This window comes from Oikopleura dioica, chromosome 2 (assembly GCF_907165135.1).
Source record: "Oikopleura dioica chromosome 2, OKI2018_I68_1.0, whole genome shotgun sequence".
NCBI lineage: Eukaryota > Metazoa > Chordata > Appendicularia > Copelata > Oikopleuridae > Oikopleura > Oikopleura dioica.
In genome coordinates this window covers 15766441-15787248 of record NC_137292.1, presented here as the reverse complement: position 1 = coordinate 15787248, position 20808 = coordinate 15766441, and the positions used below count along the sequence as shown (strand labels likewise).

The window sequence follows — 20808 nt, the reverse complement described above, 5'->3', positions numbered from 1 at the left end:
TTACATTTCTGTACTCGTTTGTGGAGGTTATTTTAAATCTTATAATTTTATTTTTACTAGATTGTTTCCTCCTTTGAGTCCAGGAAAGTAGAAGTTGTTTGTTAGTGCTTGGAAAATAGATATTATATTCTTTTGTTATAATAAGGAGCAAAAGGTCTTCAAGCTTACGTATGCCTAGGTGCGATAAATGGACTGTATCCGATTTGTCAAAAAAGTACTTGAAGAGCTTTGGGTCCTTTTCGAAGAATGAAGCAATATTAGATACGGTCTTTGCTAAATATTTTTAAGCAGTTTTTGGGGCTCATTTTTGGATTTAAAGCTTCGCAATGTCTAACAAATAATTCCTTCAGTCTAAAATCCATTTTCGAGATAACTAAATTAAGGGTGTCCACATACTTATCTACCATATTTTCTGCAATTTGATCGTAAAATAAATGGACTCGATTTCTATGGCTTTCGCAAAAACTTGTCTCAAGCTTGAGAATTTCCCTTCCGTTAGCTATTTCTAGGTCTTTAATTTTCTGAATGTCATTATCCGATAGATCGACTAAAGAATTTCTTTTCTCGCCTCTGGACGTAACACCTTCGTACATTTTATGTAAGATGTATCCTAACCCGGTCCCCGCAGCGGCTCCAGCAAGTGCTATACCTATCTGACGTCGTTTTCTCGATTTCAGAAACAATCTTGCCGATACGTTTGGTGGCGCAATTTGCTTGCCTTCCAATGTTTCCGTTATTTTGGTGCATCCTTCTTCGGTTGTATCAAATGAAACCACTAGAAATGATCTCATTGTAATTGGTACGTTTTCTCCCTTAAGTGGGTCTGAGCATGTAATGGCCAAATAGTTATAAATTGTTATTTTACAAAAATTTCCCATTAGGTTATAACTCTCCTTTCTTTTGATTTTCTCAAGATTATTTTCATCAACCATAAAAAGCGCAATTCTTATTTTAAAATTATTTTCCATAAAAGCTTGTCCTTCTGATGATTTGAAATATTCTAACTCGCTAGCGCCTATGCCAATATTAACTCCTATTTCTGTGATGACCCCCTTAAGTTCTATTAGAACTGCATTTGCCCCAATAATGCATTCTTTTCCATCACCAAAAGGATTCAAAATATTTCCCCATAACCAATTTTTCAAGGCCTCGTCCCATTTCAGGTTCACTTTCGGCGAAACCGTCAATTTCAGCTTATCCTGGAGCACGTTAACAAAACTTTCAGTAGGAATAATTTCACCGTCGCCTTCTGAAAAAGTACTCTGAATTATGCCAAATATTTCATAATCGCTCACTCTTTTGCCAGGTAATAAGGTCCTATTTTTAACTGGATTATGATGATTTTTATCGATGTAATTATTGTTCAACAATTTTAAATTCGAGTGAGACGAGAGTCCTAGAAAATTTTCGAATTTCTGAATTACTGAATCTCGTTTTTCCAAGTGGTTTTCAGCTAAATTTTCACAATAATTCTCTTGGCAAACATTTTCGTTTCCGATGCTCCCGCTTAACCTATCCATAATCTTACCTGCAATAATTAAATTCAAATTTGGTCTGTGAGTATCATTTATACACATTAATTCTTGGCTTTTTGTTTCTAGTTTAGGAAATCCGAAATGGGCATTTATATTTACAACTTTTGCATCTAGTGTTACTAGAACTTCAGTATCTAAAATCGTCGTCAATGTGTTAGTATCATTATTAAAAAATGTTTGTCCACCTACTATTATAAGAAAAAGGTAAAAAAGCCTCATTCTCGATAATTTATTATTCTCCTCGGCCTAAGGTTCCGTTCATATCCGGGGTTATGAAATCTCGATGGAGTATTGCTGGGTTCGATTCTGTTTTGTAAATTTTGAGTTGCTCTCTGGTGGATATTTGAGGACTGGTCGGGTTCGAAGGGATCTGTTTTTGGATCGAGTGGCGCTGGGGCTGGCTTGTCGTTGATCATAAAAATTCCGTCGTCGCTGAGACGGACTGCGCGGTTGCGCACAGCCTCTTTCATGTTCTCAGTCATGAACAATTTGCGAATCATTTTCTCATTCCTAATGCACCTGGTTTCATTTACCATATGTTCTATCTCTACGGCCCCGTTATTATTCCTTAAAACCAAATAAGGCCCTGTACTGGCGTTCCCATGACCAAGAGTTTTGTTATTTACGACAATTACTACATCACCTTCTTTTATGGTGTCCTCGATAAGTATAGATTTTCTCTTAATTTCGCGCTTAATATTTGTCAACTCTATCTCCCGTTGAAACAAATATAAATTTTTATCCCAAATTTCTCTCGCCTCCGCTTTCTGTTCCTCAGAAAAGTCTCCATAATTATTTTGAATCTCCTCTAAATGTTCTGCCTGAACAATAAGATTCTGTGGCTGTCCCGATAAAATTTCTGCCGGAGCTTTAAAACCTAAATTTTGCTTTGGCTTCGAGTTGTAACTGTTTTGAGCTAGCTGTAGTCTCTCCGTATCATTCATGTTTAGCTCGTCAGCTAAACTTTGGCACGCTTCTAAATGTCTCCTAAAGATTTTATGCACCCTTTCAACTGGGTTGGCAGTAGGATTGTATCCCGTTGGTTTTGAATGCCTTATCCCATATTTTTTCAGAAAAATGCGAAACTCGTCGCTCCTAAATTCGGGTCCTCCGTCACGCAAAATCGAGTTTCCCGGACCAAGTGAATATTTGAAAATTAAAATAGTCATCGCCTTTATAACTGATTTCGACGTTTTATCCAAAATTGGCATAATATCGAGATGTTCTGAAAATTCGTCCAAAAATGACATTCCAAATGGAGCCGTTTCCGATTTTTTATCTAAGACCAAAAGGTCCAAGCTAAATTTCTGAAAAGGAAAAATCGGCAATGTCATGTGTCTTATTGGCTGACTCCTGTGCGGCTTCTGCCTTAACGCGCAAAGATAGCAATTCGCACGCATTTCTCGCATCAGGTAGATTTTATTGTTAATGAAGATTCTATCAACTTCCAGTTTTTTCGAAATCGCGGCTTCCGCGCTATGCCCGTAGGACATATGGAGAGTGATGAGTATTTCTTTTGCTTGTTTTTCCGGAATAACGTAGCAAAAATGATTTTTTCTATGGTCAAATCTCATCAAAACTCCTCCTTCCCCTTCTTGGAATTCATCAGGTCCAATATTCCAATTTGTCTGGTTATTATTCAAACGAAAAATTTCTTGACCAAAAGTGTCAGCGTCCTGCGCATTTTTCAATTCTTGTAAGTCCAGAGTTATTTCAGACAGGTGCCTGTATTTGTAGTTCTGAAGAACTTCGAAATGGTTGAGATTTTCACTTGGGAGGACTCCTCCCACCCACTCTACTATCTCGCTTTGTTCGATTTTCCCGGAAGTTGATATTGCTCTGGATAGGCCATCGCATATTTGAATTATTTCATCTTTCGCTGATGCATATCTTAGTTCTAAATTTGGGTACTGAAAAAGTGTTGAAAGGGCTTTTCTGACTCGTGTCACTGGAAATCTTTTAAGCGCTTCACTTTCCTTATAGTTACAAATACTTTTGTGATCACAAATTACCGTTACGGGTACAGCCTCCGATAAAATATCCTTAAAATACTCCAAAGCTCTTTGAATCCCTATAAGCTCGCGATTGCGACTAGATTCTAGCTTTAATTTTTCCTCAAAAACGCCTGATCCAAATGCAATGGGCTTAAAGTCTTGGACTTCCGTATCTCCCACTTTTCCTATTCCAAAGACTGTTCCGAAACTTTCCAGGCTCGCATCAACCGCTAAAACATAAGTTTCCCCCTTACAAGGAATCGGATGAAACGTGAGATTTTCCTTGTTGATTTCAACTTTTAATTTTTCTACCGCCTCGTCGACTTCTTTGCTTCCCTTAAAATCCTTATTCGAGCTTTCTTTTGCTAGTGCACTCAGATAAAACTGGGCTCTTGGCAGGGATCTAATGAAAAAGTTGCAGCTACCCATAAAATTCTGAATTTGCTTCTGAGTTTTTGGTGACTCCATTTTCAGAAGTCCTTCCATTTTATTTCTCAGAGGAGTGATTCCGATCGAATTGATTGAAAAACCCAAAAAGTCAACTTTGCGCTTAGCTATGTGCGTTTTCTTAATATCTAGGACTAAATTATTTTTCAGAATTATTGAGAGAAGCCAGCTTAGCGCCTGCTCGGTGCTATCTTTACGATGGATGAGTAAAATATCGTCGATGTAAAGTTCAATCCTGAAGAATTTCGCTAGATTTTCTGGAAGCACAAAAGTTTCAGCGATAAATTGCGAAAATACTGCTGGTGCAAGGCTTAGCCCTTGAGACATTTTTGCATATTGGTAAAGTTTATTTGGGCCGCTGAAGGCTGTAAATTTCCGAATTTTCGGTTCTAGCGCAAGTGTAAAATAGCCCGATTTTAAATCTACAGATGTAAATAAAATCTCTGACTCACTATATTTCTTAAGTTCGTTTATGTGGCTAGCTATGGAATAAAATAGATCTCGAATGGGTCGAATAGGCCATTGAGGCACGTGCAAACACTCATTTAGCCAGGTTTTAAAATTTGTCACCATTCGCAACTTCGAATTCTTTTTCGGAATAAACATCGATGGGCTTGACCAACTAGAATTACTTTTCTCAATTGTTCCATTTAACTCTAATCCCTCCAAGAACTCCAAAATTTTATTTTGATCCGCCGATGGATTTCGGTAAGCAGATCTTTGCTCGGGCTGTAGCATCTCTCTATTAAACTCGAATGTAACAACGAATCTTTTGTTAAAACCAACGTCTGAATCCGATCTAGCAAAGACTTTCGAAAATCTTTTCAAAATGGTAAGAATAATTAAAATTTCATCTTCATTAAAAATTTTATCTAACTTTGTCTCCTCGACTTTTTCCATAATAATCTTATCAAAATCAACAGACTCAATAAGTTCGTTTCTTCTCCGTTCCCAAGTTTGAAATTCGCTTTCAATTTGTTTATATTCTGGGGGACTCAAGCTCTCCGTTAAAATGAGCGTGTTTAAAACCGCTAGTTCCCTTTGCGCCACTCCGATCTCTCCAACCAGAGCATTTCTATCGATAATAATCAACCCCTCGCCTTTATTGAAACCCGTTAAAATTCCCGTATGTAGATTAAGTCCTTCAAAAACAATGTTCTCCGCTCGTAATTTGGGTACTGGATCTGGGAGCAATTCCATTTTATCCTTTTTATGTCGATCGAGCTTCTGAAATTTTAAATTAATCTTTATCTGAAATCGCGACCGAGGCTGAATGACTGTATCTTCTTGCGAGATTAGGTTGTTTTCTGCAATGTTTTTCAAATTTGGCAACGAAAAAATATGTACTGGCTCAGTCATTCGAGCTTCTACGGAAAATGAGTGTATTGAAATCCCTCTGACTTGGTTTGGCAATTTCTTAAAATTGATATTTAAAAATTTAATCACATTGTACCCAAGAATAATTCTATAGCTAAGTTTTGGTGTTATAAAGAGCTCACACAGCGGAACTCTACCTCCCTTTTCAAATTTTAGATTGAGCACTGTTTTCTCTGAGAGCTCGGATATAACGTGACCATCTCCCCCTTTTAATGTTAGATTTTCCGCTTTCTTCCTTTTAAGATTTAATTCAATAACTAAGCTTTCTTCTATCAGGCTTACTGATGCTCCAGTGTCCAAGAGACACCATATTTTATTGTTATTAAAGTCATCGATCGTTAGCTGAATTAAAGGCAAACTTTTATACATGTTGAACCTTCTGGGAGGATACCTCCCCAAAATTTTCAATAGCGAGGGTTCGTTTTTAAAGAGCAATTATTTCCGAAAATTTCATTAATTTCCTATTTACAAAGATATATACGTGGTTTTGTTACGATTTTCAAAAATAACAATGTAAAATAGTCACTAACACAAGACAAAACAAAACAGGAGGGGTCCTCCTAAAAATTACATCTTTTCCCAAACTAAGGAGGAGTCCTCCTTAAAATTATACTCTATCCTAAAGAAGGAGGAGTCCTCCTAAAAAGTCCCGATTATTGGCTGTTTTGTTTTAGTGGACACTGTCTGCTAAAGTGACCGGTCTGCTTGCAGTGGAAACACACGTAGCTCTCCTTGTTAGGGCAGTTTCTCAAAATATGACCTGACGACCCACAACCCCAGCAAATTCTCTCTTGATTTCCGATTGGCGGTCTATTTTGTCGAGGAATTGGCCCTGGGCCTTGTTGCTGAAAATTTGGTGGTGCCCAAGCTAGGTTAGCTCTTGGTGCGTAAAAGTTATTTCTTTGTTGAGGTCTAAAACCGGCGCCGACTTGGTGTCTTGGGTTATAATTATGATAATTACCCGGGCTCTGAGAACTTTCTGGGTTCTGAAAATTACTTCCTTGACCTTTGAAGTTCTGCTTCCCATAGTTATTTTTGCCATAATTTTTATAGCCATTATTTTTATAGTTCTTGCTTTGATCTTTCTGAGTCTTTTGCTCATTTTTCTGTGCAATTTCCACATTGTTGAGTGACGCAAGTTTCTTTTGACTCAAAAAATTCTCGGAGAATCTTACTAATTCTTCTCCTTCTATATTCATGCTAATAACTTGAAAAACTGCGTCACTGGGACAAATTTTCTTTCGAAAGTGCATGTCTGCGAATTTGGCTTGTCCCTTATTATTTGGAAACATTTTGGATGCACTCGCCATTTGAACAAGTCTTCTGTAAAAACTTTGTGGTGTGTCCCTGGCTGGGTTAAATGTGAGCATTTCGATTTCACGCAAAACTAGCTCATCTGGCTTTCTAGCCACTTCTTCAACAATTTTCTTGAAAGCTGCAATATTAAGTGGTTTCCCTTGGGTCTCTAACTCCCGTAGTTTATCAGTGATCCCTTCCGAAATGGTTTTTGTATCAATCGCAGCCACGATGTAGCCGATAAATTGTTTATCTGAAATTTTCTTACTTCCATTTTGCAATTTAAGATTAAAGAGCTGATTTTCAACCCATGTCGGCAACCCATCCCGATCATCTTTATCAGTAAATCTCTTCACCCGGACATTTTTCATCTCTTCCTCTGTTTCCATTACATGAAGCGTAGCTCGATTTTGGTCTCCATCCACCCTTGATGAAGTTCTATATTCCCTTTGCTCTCCGGGATCCTCTTGATTCGATTCCCCTGATTCCGAATCTATCAAGTCTTTCGTTAAGTTAAAAGCTTCCTTTGCTTTTGCTGACATTCTGTTAAGAAATCCCTTCTCCCCGTAAGTTTTGGTTGGTTTTATATCCTCATCCTCTCCCTCATTTTCAAGGTCCTCCCTAAACATATTCATGTATGACTCGTCTTTATCATTAAGTTTAATATTCGACAAATTTTCGTCTTTATCTCCCACGTATGTAGTTTCTACAACTGTTTGATCTTTATCAAAAATTTCTTCATTCGTCAAATCCTGTGCAAATCGGTAATTTGAAATATCTTCGCCCGCAACAACGTGTCTGTTGTATAAGAAATTAAGGGCGTTTCCAATGTTATTTTCAGTGGTTGTTATGTGTTTTGGATCGAAAAGTGGAATATTCTTAACTATTCCGGAGATTTCCGAGTAAAATTGTTCGTACGTTTTTATTTCCAATTTATTGAGATCACTTGGGATTTGTTTAAGGTATGGCATTGCGAAAACGATATACAAATTTTTGTATGGCTCTTCCTCGCTTTTACTGAGTAAATAAAGTGCCATTGCTATGACGTGAGGTTCGCTTCTATTTTTCTTCCCATGCCTTTTTAAGTATTCTTTTTTGTAGGACTCAATCGCGTTATTACCCTTTGGAAGACTCATCCTAGCTAATAACTGTTCCATTCTTACTATCGGTATATCATCAAGTGACAACCTGTGCATTTTATACGAGGGGGGTCTCATCTTAGTTTTTTCAGTCACCAGATAGAGACTTAACAGGTTATCCCTGATAGACTATGCTGGCAAAGACTGCTTCTAAAGCTACTATTGACTGGTATTGGCCGGCGGCTAACAGGTGTCTGACTTGCTGATATACTTGCTAATTTATAAGAATGAATCCACCTAGTAAATTTACACTTGATTTATTTAATGTTAATATCTCTTGAACAGTTGGGTGGAGTGAGTGAAGTTATCATTTTCGTCGCTTAGTCTTCGTCGGTGAGCGTCCTGCTCACTAGCGCCTGCGCGCCATTTTTGGATCGTAATTGTTCATTCTCTACGGGCAATTCTGGAAAATGTGGCTAACTTACAACGGTATTGATTGTTGAATTTGAGATTTTTATTTTTTAGGAAAACGCGTCGAGTTTCAAGCCGACGCGGACGATATTTTAATGGGATGTGGGAGGAGCTACAACTCGGCGAAGAATCTGACGCCGGACTCACAAGGAATGGTCAAATTCAAAGGAGGATCGCATTATGTCCGCTGGAATATAACCGTTCTTATTTAATTCTGTACATATAAAAAATAAAAGAAGATATAGAAAAATCAGGTTGCAAGGAGTTTTCTGAACTTACATTTGATTTTTGTATTTTCGTGGCTCTTCAAAATAAAAATAAAGTTTCCACTTTTCAATACAAGCATCTTCCAATGCCTTGTCAATTTGTGCGCGTGGATGATATGGCGATAAGCAGTTTGGCAGTGGATGTCTCATCTGAGGAAGGGGCCCTTTCCGCCGCCGCGCGCAATTTGCAACTTTCCAGGGCAAACAACAACTCTTTCGGCCAAACACGTCCCATTCCTCCGCCGCGGATTCCGTAATCGCCCGTTTTTATTTCAATAAAAATAATTTCAAATTTTTATTTGATAATTCAAAATATTATATTTTTGTTTATACTGACCAGTTTTAAATTACTTTATATTTTTTATGAAGATTAATTAATAAATTTGATAAATTAATATTTCTATCATATAAAAAAATTAAAAATAATAAAAATTAATAAATTGCGAAAATCTACTCGAACGGGTCAAAAAAGCGATTTTTCCATCTCGATTCTAATTGGTCACATTTTTTTTATCAAAATTCTTTTTCTTCGACCAATCAAAATTATGATGGAAATTTTCTTTATCAAGAACATCCGCTGTAGCAAAAATAACTCGAATTTCATAGTTTCGTTTCGAAAAAGACATTTTAGAAATTGATCCAAAAATCTCCTCACTTTGCCCGTTTTTCACGGTTTATTTCAAGATGATTGTTCGTTTGGACGAGCAAGTCCCTTTTTCTTGCGTTTTAAATCGCGCCGGCTCGTATTTTGAGATGTAGCGGCTTTTGATTATCTTACGTGCGTTCTTACGGAGTCGGCGGGGACGAAATATTCCGCGAAATATTTGCCCAAATCACTTTTTTACGCCGCTTTTACCGCAAAAAATGCCGCGCCAGGGAGAGTGTTTGTAGTGGCCCAGAAAAAGGCGCCGTTTCCGTGAACACACCTTTTACGATAATGACACCCTTAAGTCAAAAGAAAGGTGAACCGGTTTCCTTTTGTTTTGAGAGGTTGAAAATGAGCGGCCACGAAATTCGCGCTAGAAAAAACACCTTTAGATTATCAACTTTCAGAATCGACGATTTTTCTTCCGAGAAAAAAACTCTCTACAGCTGTGTTTTTATACAGTAGCTCTTTTTTGTCCTTATCGTACGGAGAAATAATCATAAAGCTTCCTTGAAAAATAAATATTGGATTGAGACCCTTATTCAATTCCATCAAAAGAATCTTTATTTTTTAAAGTTATTTCTTCAAACTACTGAATTTTAATTAGGAAAATATTTTAAGTGTATATTTTTGCCAGAAATTGCGTTAAAACTGTTGGGTAAAAATTTTCACATCGGGTGGGGATCCCTTAATTTGGTAACGCAAGGCCATTTTGGTGAAATAAATTTGCTAAATTTCCGAAATAACGTCTTGAATTACGTCAACCAGGGATCTAAATTTTTGCCGAAAATCAATTGCGATTGCGATGCGATTGCGACGCAAAATACTCCGGAAATTGCGATGCGATTGCGATTTTTTTCGCAAATTGCGAATTTTTCGCGAATTGCGATTTTGTCGCTATTTGCGAAATTTTAGCGAAAAAAGTAACTTTTCATGGAATTTAAGAAAATTTTTTGAAGTCAGGCTTTCAATTAAGCCTTTAAAGCACAGAATATATGCTCTGAGTCAAAAAACACTCATGTCAGAATACCAAGGGAGCATTTTGACAAGACCGAAATTCGCAAAAAAATCGCAATTTGCGAATTATTAGCGAAAACTGAGTTGCGATTGCGATGCGATTGCGATTCGATCAAAAAAATTTTTGCGATTGCGAAATTTCTGCGAAATTTCGCATCGCAATCGCAAAATATTCGCAAATTGCGATTTTCGCGACAAAAATTTAGATCCCTGACGTCAACGAATTGAGAAATTGAAATTTTCGCCGTCAAAATAAAAAGAAAACTGAATAAAATCTTTTTGAAGACAAAAAATAAGGCTCTCATATTTTTGTCGAATAATGATTTGCAAAAAATCGAGCTTATAATGTCCTCCCCCTTAACGCTTGAACGCATATTGCGCAGATTTCTGCGCAGAGCCCTTTTAAAGCTCGATATCTCATACTTTACTTGACCAAAATTTCTAATCGACCCCCACTTTAGGAGCTCATTTTCGATGAGGAATCCGAATCTGGCATCGAAAAAAAATTTTGACTTTAGGATAAAAAATTGGCTTCAGAACGAAAATTTCCGATTTTTTCGAATCATGCTTTTGTTAGCATTTTAACAGTTTTGCACTAATTTTTCTGTCGATAAAAGTATTTTTTTCGGCGTTTTATCGCATTTCTACATCAGATCAAATATAAATTTAATCATAAATATCTATTTTGTTCATTTGTATCTGAGATTAATGAAAAAGAATAAAAATGGAAAAACTGGTTCATTTTCGGGTTACTTTAGAAATCACTGTTTTTAGCGAGGTTCTGGTTAGAGTTAGGATTTCAAACTATTATAGACTTGTTCGTTAGCGTCTGAGCTTTATTTTGGTAGCTTTTGATTTTCAAATCTCGACCACAATCGTCGCTAGAGCGCTCTAAAGGTGTTGCGCAGAAATCTGCGCAATATGCGTTCAGCAGGAAAAAAAATTCGTGCGTTCATGCGTTAACTCACCGAAAAGCAACGAAAATAAGGATGATTTCAAAAAACTTTTTGCGCGGCCGGAAATCATGAAAAAAGTGCTAGTGCAGTTTTGTCAGGCTCGTCGAGACGAGTCGATTGGTATAGGTCACACTTGAAAAGTTTAAGGATTTACCGGTTAACCGGCTGATTACCGGAAATCACGTTGTCAGCTCCCGTTTTTGTTCTAATCGTCGGATTTTCATGTTTGAACCGTCAAAATGATCCTTATGATCAGGGCTTCTCTAGCCTCCGAGATGAGCCGCATATCTCAATTCCTGCCGAGCTTATCACTAAAAGTTTGAATTTTACGCACTTTTTTCACTTTGAAAGTTCATAACGTAAATTTTTACGGTAAATACTAATAAATCTTCTGCGGTTTTGATAGACAATTGAAAATTAATAATACCCACCGTTCAAAACCTTGTAACCAGCCGGTAAAAAAGCGCTGAATCAAAATTATGCCCTCAAAAACCACTTTTTTGATAATATTTATTTTTAGCCTGAATTTTTATTATGATTGAACTTAAACCCATACATAGCTTCTTACAATCGTAGCTGAGCTATCTTGCGTCGGCAATGAGCCAATCATAAATTTAGTCTTGGGCTTGTCCTCTTCGGGCGTTCCGATATGGAGCACTTCTTGAGCTTCAGGAGGGCACTGTGACATGTTTCATAACTTGCCACAGAGCTAGCGGAGTCTTCTGACGCATTAGGGTTCTTAAAATCGTGCATTTAAGATTCAACATGTGCAAACATGATTTTTGTCAACAAAACATGACAGAAAAGGACTGAGAACATGAGATGCATTTAATGGTCTACCAACTCGTCCGAGCTTAAAGCGAAGAGAAAAAATTCGAAATTAACTGGAGTTTCCTCAAAGCCGAGTTTTCCAAGAAGAGATTTGCTCATCCGGGGGCTCGATAAAATATCTTAAATGTCCTAGAAGGCATCAAATGTCTACTAGAATCAAACTTGGTCAACCTGAGAAAAAAGCGAGCAGTGGAAAAGGTGATACAAGAAGTTCCAGTTATGGAATCCAAAATTAAAAAAGACCCCTTTATTCTCTGAAAAATCCTCTATCAAAAGAAATAGCATTGATTTCGCGCAAAAAGGTCCCGCTTCTAGTTCCGATCTTTGAGGAGAAAAATATAATCAAAAAAGTGGTTTTTGAGGGCATAATTTTGATTCAGCGCTTTTTTACCGGCTGGTTACAAGGTTTTGAACGGTGGGTATTATTAATTTTCAATTGTCTATCAAAACCGCAGAAGATTTATTAGTATTTACCGTAAAAAATTTACGTTATGAACTTTCAGAGTGAAAAAAGTACGTAAAATTCAAACTTTTAGTGATAAGCTCGGCAGGAATTGAGATATGCGGCTCATCTCGGAGGCTAGAGAAGCCCTGATCATAAGTAGGGTCCACGCTCAAAAAATAAAACTTTTTAAATATTGCTTTTGAGGTCTTTTCATCAACATAAAAGATGAAGATCTCGAAGAGCTGAGTAAAACAAGCTAAATTTCAACCCGAAATGAAAAAGGGTTGAGGAGTTATGAAGAAAAAACACCCAAAAAACCATGAAGAACGGCTCTTATAAAATTTTAATTAACACAGGCGAAATCGTAGCCCTTTTTTAACCCCAAATCGACCAATTTATTTTTGGAGGATGAAGTTTTTTCCCAGCAATCCCGTAAAAATGGCCCTAAAAAGGCAAAAATCAGCGGCGCGCAGCTCGCTCAGCGCGCGATGGCCTAGGGGCATCGCAAGGGTGGCCACGTCGAAACTTCTTTAAAAATCCATTATTTTACAAATAAGGATAATTACACTAATGAAATTAAATAAAATCTTAACTAGAAATCAAATGAATAAAAAAATAAACTCATAATAAAAATTTTTGAAAAAATAAAAAAAAAAGAAGTATTTCTTTATTTTTTGTAAAGACCATAATTATATAAAATAAATGAACGATAGGTCTAACGTAAAATACGGGTGTGGGTGGGGTTGGGGACAAAGCTTGACTTAATGAAATGAGCTAGGTAGAGGCCCCGGCCTAAGTCAAGCCCATTTAAATTTAAAAGCCAGGGATGGGGCTGAGACGGCCCGAAGGGCCGTCAAGCCCATTTAAATTTAAAAGCCAGGGATGGGGCTGAGACGGCCCGAAGGGCCGTCAAGCCCATTTAAATTTAAAAGCCAGGGATGGGGCTGAGACGGCCCGAAGGGCCGTCAAGCCCATTTAAATTTAAAAGCCAGGGATGGGGCTGAGACGGCCCGAAGGGCCGTCAAGCCCATTTAAATTTAAAAGCCAGGGATGGGGCTGAGACGGCCCGAAGGGCCGTCAAGCCCATTTAAATTTAAAAGCCAGGGATGGGGCTGAGACGGCCCGAAGGGCCGTCAAGCCCATTTAAATTTAAAAGCCAGGGATGGGGCTGAGACGGCCCGAAGGGCCGTCAAGCCCATTTAAATTTAAAAGCCAGGGATGGGGCTGAGACGGCCCGAAGGGCCGTCAAGCCCATTTAAATTTAAAAGCCAGGGATGGGGCTGAGACGGCCCGAAGGGCCGTCAAGCCCATTTAAATTTAAAAGCCAGGGATGGGGCTGAGACGGCCCGAAGGGCCGTAAAGCCCATTTAAATTTAAAAGCCAGGGATGGGGCTGAGACGGCCCGAAGGGCCGTCAAGCCCATTTAAATTTAAAAGCCAGGGATGGGGCTGAGACGGCCCGAAGGGCCGTCAAGCCCATTTAAATTTAAAAGCCAGGGATGGGGCTGAGACGGCCCGAAGGGCCGTCAAGCCCATTTAAATTTAAAAGCCAGGGATGGGGCTGAGACGGCCCGAAGGGCCGTCAAGCCCATTTAAATTTAAAAGCCAGGGATGGGGCTGAGACGGCCCGAAGGGCCGTCAAGCCCATTTAAATTTAAAAGCCAGGGATGGGGCTGAGACGGCCCGAAGGGCCGTCAAGCCCATTTAAATTTAAAAGCCAGGGATGGGGCTGAGACGGCCCGAAGGGCCGTCAAGCCCATTTAAATTTAAAAGCCAGGGATGGGGCTGAGACGGCCCGAAGGGCCGTCAAGCCCATTTAAATTTAAAAGCCAGGGATGGGGCTGAGACGGCCCGAAGGGCCGTCAAGCCCATTTAAATTTAAAAGCCAGGGATGGGGCTTTTCTCCCTTGTTTTCCTAAAATGGTCATTTTGCCGACATCCGGAGGTTTTTAAAGCCTGAGAATTCTTTATTTTTGACTTCCATAGGAAAGAGATAATTGTCTGAAATAAATTAATAAATTGATCGAGTTTTTTTGAAAAATTTAAAATTTTGACCCTTGTCTAAATTTCTAACGTGTAGTTTTAAATTGATTCTTAGTATTTATTATTCTAGAGCCATTTGTATGAAGCTTACCTGAGTTAGCTGAAGCGCCAGACAGCGCTCTGCTTTGTTTTCTTTGTGGACACCCTTGGACCGCCTGAGGCATCGCGCCGCGCGCTCTTTGAAAATGGCTCAGAATTTACGGAAAATTGTCGATTTCGTAAAATTTAGGCCATCCTCCAAAAAAAGGATTTTAGTTTCGAATTAAGAATTCAAAATAACATATTTTTACAATTTTAAATTTAAAAAAACACGCGTTCTTGGGTGATTTTGCATTTTTGCCCACTTTGAGGCATCATTATTTCTCAACTCTTTTATAGATTTTTTTTGAAAAAGGGTCAAAATGCTTGTTTTTTATAGTTGTTTTACATATCTAATTTTGAGAATTATAGGAGCTCTATTTCGGGTACCTATTTTTTGAGCGTGGACCCTAATCATAAGGATCATTTTGACGGTTCAAACATGAAAATCCGACGACTAGAACAAAAACGGGAGCTGACAACGTGATTTCCGGTAATCAGCCGGTTAACCGGTAAATCCTTAAACTTTTCAAGTGTGACCTATACCAATCGACTCGTCTCGACGAGCCTGACAAAACTGCACTAGCACTTTTTTCATGATTTCCGGCCGCGCAAAAAGTTTTTTGAAATCATCAAGGGTATCAGCTCGAAAATTCAATGAAAAAATTCAATCATAATCACAAGTGATACCCCCTTAATTGAGCAAAAGTCATCAAATCGCCAAGTTCTTAGCCTCTCGAGAAAACAACAAACGGCACTCTTTTAATATTCATCAGGCGAAGAACTTCGTCGTTGGAAATCATCTTGACTTGTGTTTTGGTTTTATTCTTTTACTTTCTTCATTTTTCGAATTCGATAAGCAATCAGTCATTTGCTTATCACTGATAAGTTATCAGTCTTGCAATTAGAATTTAGCGCGTTCAGAAGAAATCAAATAAAATCCGCAGCGAAGATTTCATTTCGCCAAAGCGAGTTCGATAACGCCGCCTATCCATATACTGATAAGAAGCGCTTTTCGCAATGGTTAATTATCTGCCGCGGCGATACTCGAGTTATGAAAGTGTTAATCATTCTGTAGAAATCGCAGTTTTTCTAGGGCAATAAAAAGGACGAAAATTATAGAGCTGAGAAAAGTTGAGCTCTGCTGACTGAGCCAGGGCTAGGCAATCTGAGTCAGGGCCAACCTGAGTCAGAACCTGAGTCAAGCCTTTTTCACTTCTGCCAGGGCTTAGTTGGAGTAAAAACTAAGCTCAGCTCAGCTCAATCAGCTCAAAACTACCGAGCTGAGCTAGCTGATTCGAAATTGAGCTGAGCTAAGATTAGCTGGCTGTGTTTTTTCGAGCAAGCTCTAGTGGAGCTGTTTTAAACAGCTTGAATTTAGCTGATCAAAATTGAGCTTAGCTGAGCTGAGCTTCTTCATCAAAAATATTTAGCTTAGTTGGTTTAGGAAGCAGTGCTGTTGGCTCAGTTACTCTTAATTTTTACCTTCTGGCTTAGCAAGCTTAGCCAGAAAAAAAACTATGCGGCTTTTTTTCCTAAGCCGCAAAATAGAGATAATAATTTTCTCACTTTATCAATCAAAAAAAATTAAATAAAAAGCCGCGTGCGGCTAAACCTTCAATCCCTTTTATTTATTTTTTTCTTTCAATTATTTTTTTGAAAACAAAGAGAAAAAAATTGGCCGCGCCGCGGGAAAGTCTGCGATTTTGATCAATTCAACCGAAAACCGCCCGCTCGCTCGAAATCCAAGGTCGAGTCACTTTACTCGAGAAAAAAAAGAGAAACAAACGAGAAATTTTAACCAGCGAGACGTGTGATAAACAGAAAACAAACTCATGTCACCAGGAACGTTGGATCGCGAAAAAGAGGCTCAAGAATTGTTTTGCTCTAGAAATTTTGAGAAATCAGCAATTTCGAGCGAAAAAATTTTAATTTTTTTAAGAAAGGAAAAAAGACCGACAAAAAATAAGCCGCTGGCGGCTTTTATTCCTTGAGTTTAATCATTAATAACCCTTATTTTTTTGACTCGAAATTTTGGAAAAGCCGCAATTATCAAAAGATTTTTACAGAAAAAGCCGCTTGCGGCTTTTTTTTGGAAACAAAGCTAAAAAACGATAGATTTTCATTGATTTCTGCTCATTTTCTCGCAATTTTTAGCGACAAAAGCCGCGTGCGGCAAATTTTTGTAAGAATTTATTCAATAGCAAATTGCGGCTTTGCAGAATTAGAATATTTTCTTTCCAGAAAGATCTGGGCTCAATATCCTGTGTGGAAAACAGGAGTCAGGGTCCGAAAGAACTACTTCATTAAATCTTTTTGAGACCCTGACTCAGGTTGTTTCCACAGGTAATCGAGCCCAAAGAAAGATGCTGCATTTCATTTTCGAAAAAATTTCTTACGAAATAGCAAAATCCTTGATCCCTTCTCATTTCACGGTAGAGTGTAGCGGAAATCTGAGCTCTGCTCAAATCCCCTAAAATTAGAAAATTCTAGCTTTCGCTGATCCGAAAAAAAGTACCGCCAATTCCATCCGAAAACGCCGCCGACGTCCAGACAACGAGCTACAATCCTTTGGTTCCAGTTTTATCAGGTCGCGGTTTTCAGCCATTTTTTTCGTTTTTTCTTTTTTTATGATTATAAAAATGACGAGTTTATCGGGGAACGGGTGATAAAATGAAAAAGTGTTACAATCGCGGGAGATTTTTGAGGTTGATTTTTTTGTGAACAAAAATATTTTTCTCAGAAGAAATGAAAAAGTTTCCATTTTAAAAATTTCTCGCTAAGGGCTAAGTTGTGCTTAATAGCCTGTGTAAAAAACCTGAGTCAGGGCTTTGAAAGATCTTCCCAAAAAAAGCCGCCAGAGGTGGAAAAGGCAAAGATGGTAGTTTTTACCTTGCGGCTTTCTTTATAAAAATTCTCTCAGGACCCTGACTCAGTTTTTCAACACAGGTTTCAAGGCCAATTGGGCTCTCCTGAGGGGAATTGGCCCGAATGAACGATTTTTTTATCTTTTATTTTCTTCAGATTTTTAGAAAAAGAAGAAATTCTTAAAAATTAAGGGTATCTTCATGCTGAATTATGGTTTTTTTTTTGTTTTTTAATGAAAATTTATGAAAACCCTTATTTTGTGATACCCTTAATTCTCTTTCCTAAATTGAGTTTGAACCCTTTACTATGCCTTTTTTTCCCGAAACAGAAAAAAAATTCTCAAAAAATTTTGTGATTATGCGTCATCCTCTTTTTTAAACTTTCAAGCTCATTTCCCTCCTCCTTTCTGGGTCCTTCTATTAGTCAGAAAATCAAATTTCCGACATCTTCTGGCAAATCTCCGCCTCTCGAATCCGCTCTCCATCCTTTCATGTTTACAACCTGATCCTCGCCTTTGCATTTTTTCTTATGCAAGTCGCTTTTTCTCAAAAAGCGCTTTTCAAAATCTCACTTTCCAAATCTCCTCCAATTCGGCTCTTTTTTTTTCCGCGCGTGTCAGAATTTCCACTTTCTGTCAAAACAACTTGTCATTTTGAAAAAAGGAAGAAAGAAAAAGATAGAGCAGCGGGAAGCAATTTTGTAATAATGGAGGAAGCTGGAAACGTTCACATTTCTCAGCTTTAGCGGAGCTTATTCGATAAGCCCCTTCCCCGCGGCTTGGGTACTACGTTTGTTCCGCACGCAATTCAATTAGGACTTATGTCTTGACGAGTTTAAAATACCGTGAATTGGGCAGAAATATTGCGAAAAATTATCATATTTTCTTGAGTCATGGAAAATTTGGACGAAACCGAAAATTGGAGGTGGTTTTTTGGATAGCCAATAAGATTGCTGTACTTACCCAACGGCCAATCAACACCCAGGTCAAGAAAATAACTTCCTTTTTTTCGGCTCTGCCCGAAAAATATGGGTTAAACCAATTTACGCAAGTGGTTTTCTAAATCAGGGTTTTGATTGGTTGGCAGCTCAAATACAGCAATCTTAATTGTTATCCAAAAATGCAATTCTATTAATTGGTTAAGTCCATCAAATTTTTTGATAAAAAATACGATTCGTTAATCCTCCATAATTTGGGGGCATAAGCCGAGAAAAGGAAGCGATTTTCTGAACAACCAATAAAATTGCTGTACTTGGCCCGATGGCCAATCAAAACCCAGATATACAGAAAATCACTTTCTTTTCTTGGTTTTGCCCGAATTGGGCTGGTTTAGACGCGTCTTAAAAAGGACGAATTTTCTCCGGAAAAAATATTGAAAACGACATATTTTTGGTCGCATTTGCGTCACAATTTACAGTGAACTCAAGAAGGTTGCTGCCTGTGTTTTTATCTATTTTTTGAAATTTCTTCAATTATTTCTATCAAAAATGAAGCTACTGTTCTCTTGTTCTCGCATTATGATAAGTGCTGAAAAAAATGAGCATGCAAATCTGACAGTGATAAGCGGCAAGTGTCGATCTAAATAAACATGAAACCAGTTGACTTTAGTAACTTACTGTTCTCTCAAAAGCATTCTGTTCTTATCTCGTTTTCTTACTTCCTGAATAAACGCACTAAAGAATAATTTAAACGTTGCTTTTTGGAATTATTTTAGGTCCACAACCTGTGTTAAAAACCTGAGTCAGGGTCCTGAAAGATCCTTTGCGAAAGCCACGAAGCGGCTTCTTTTTGAATAAAGCCGCAAAGCGGCTTCGCCAGAACAATCGCATTATTCGATTTCAAAATTTTGCGATGCTCTTTCAGGACCCTGACTCAGGTTTCCACACAGGTCGGAGGGTCAAAAATGTTTCAGAGATTTTTCATGAGCAGCTAACTTTAAGTTCAAGCGCTAGAAATTATCTCATTGGACATGTGAAGCGGCTCATTTTGTCGGAAAAAAAGGGGTGATTTGGAGCTGGGTGTTGCCACTTTGTGCTGAGTTATGTCACCCGTTGGCTCATTTGGAGCTGCTTTTTGATCCCATGGCGAGTGGAATTTCTGGAATTGAACGTAAGATCGCCGCCCGGAATTTCCCTCGACCCGCCGCCACAGCCTATTCAACTCAATTCATGCACGTCTTGAGACAATTCGATTATGCCTTCAATTATTTGCAAGAATGCAGGGCAACAATGCTACTTCCTAACTAAAATGTTTGTTCAACGATTTTCTGGGAAAAAAATCGGATCTAAATTGAAAAAAAAAGTCAGTTTTCTCAGTCAAAAATTTCGGGCAGAAAGACCAAATCTGATTGGCTTATTAGCTCAAAAAGTTCTGTCCAATCAAAATCGGAAAACTTGGTTTTGATTTTGTCGAATAAAATCATAGCATACATGTCTACAGTGAGAGTTACAGTCTTTCTATTTTCACGACTCGTTTTCGACCCGATTATTTTTCTCAGGAAAGTCTTCTTTCTAATTTTTGTTTTTCTCATTTACGGAGGAAATCCCCATTTTTTCTTGAAGAAGAAAACTGGACTGTCTTCTTCTTTGGTTTTAGTTGGACTGTTATGTTTTGGTTTTCGCCGCAGAGTACTTATTTTCGCTGCACTTAAAGCAGCCCAATTAGAAAGGAAGAGGGGATTATCCTCCGCCGCCGCAGTCAAAACTAGTCCATTTCCGACGATGGGGTTGATTTAGCCTTCTTTCGTTTATTGGAGGACAAAGTGAAACCCAGAAACCGTAATTTTTCGTTTCAAAAAATTTGATTTGCATTTTTTTTAATTTTAAGGTTTTGAGTTTTTTGTGAAATTAACTTGAAACTTATTGACACGGCAAAACCTGTGTAGAAAACCTGAGTCAGGTTCTCAATCAGCTTTAATAAAAGAAAAGCCTGAGTCAGGTTTTTTACTAAGATTTTCGAGCATCGATTTTTTCCCTTTTTTTCCCAAAAAAAATAAACAAAGTGACACCCTTATTTTTGCGCGAAAATGAGAGGGCAAGTCTCCTTTTAACCCGCAGCGTTGTGGCCCAGTTTTCACCATTTCGGTTTTTTCGGAATTTCGCCCAACATTCCCACCTGCGCTTTTCCTTTAGAAAATCGCTTTTAATGCACTCAGCCACCACCAAATTTGCACTTATCAAAACGAAACAGTGTTTTCCAAAAAAGTTCCATTTCGAAAAACCAAATGAAAAACAGTTTAAAAGCAGAAGTTCGTCTATTGCCGGATTAGCCAACGTTTTCTCACTCCATCGTCGCCACAAGCTCGATAAATCCATAAGCCTAACAAACCATTTTTTCGCCTTGTTGGAAACTTATTTCACTTCGTAATTCGAAAAACCGACACCGTACTCAAAACAAATTATTTTCACAAACCATTTTTTTCAAAGAAAATTTTCATCCCTACTTTGGTTTCATTTGATAATA

The 20808-nt window shown here is 38.1% G+C and overlaps 1 protein-coding gene and 1 long non-coding RNA gene across 3 annotated transcripts in view; both read left to right on the top strand.

The window, feature by feature from the left end:
- Positions 1-7803: 7803 nt before the first annotated feature.
- Positions 7804-8411, top strand: LOC145700087 (uncharacterized). Its single transcript, XR_014134147.1, has 2 exons — positions 7804-8217; positions 8254-8411. It is a non-coding gene; the product is annotated as an uncharacterized LOC145700087 (long non-coding RNA).
- Positions 8412-16207: 7796 nt separating this feature from the next.
- Positions 16208-20808, top strand: part of LOC145696705 (uncharacterized) — a 66716-nt gene continuing 62115 nt past the window's right edge. Inside the window, exons 1-2 of one of the 2 annotated variants that reach the window (XM_081773785.1) lie at positions 16208-16325; positions 16996-17070. In XM_081773785.1, the coding sequence (XP_081629911.1) occupies positions 16316-16325; positions 16996-17070 (85 nt within the window). In that variant the 5' untranslated portion in view covers positions 16208-16315. The remainder of the gene's footprint in view (positions 16326-16995; positions 17071-20808) is intronic. The other variant, XM_081773784.1, reaches the window with a different exon arrangement.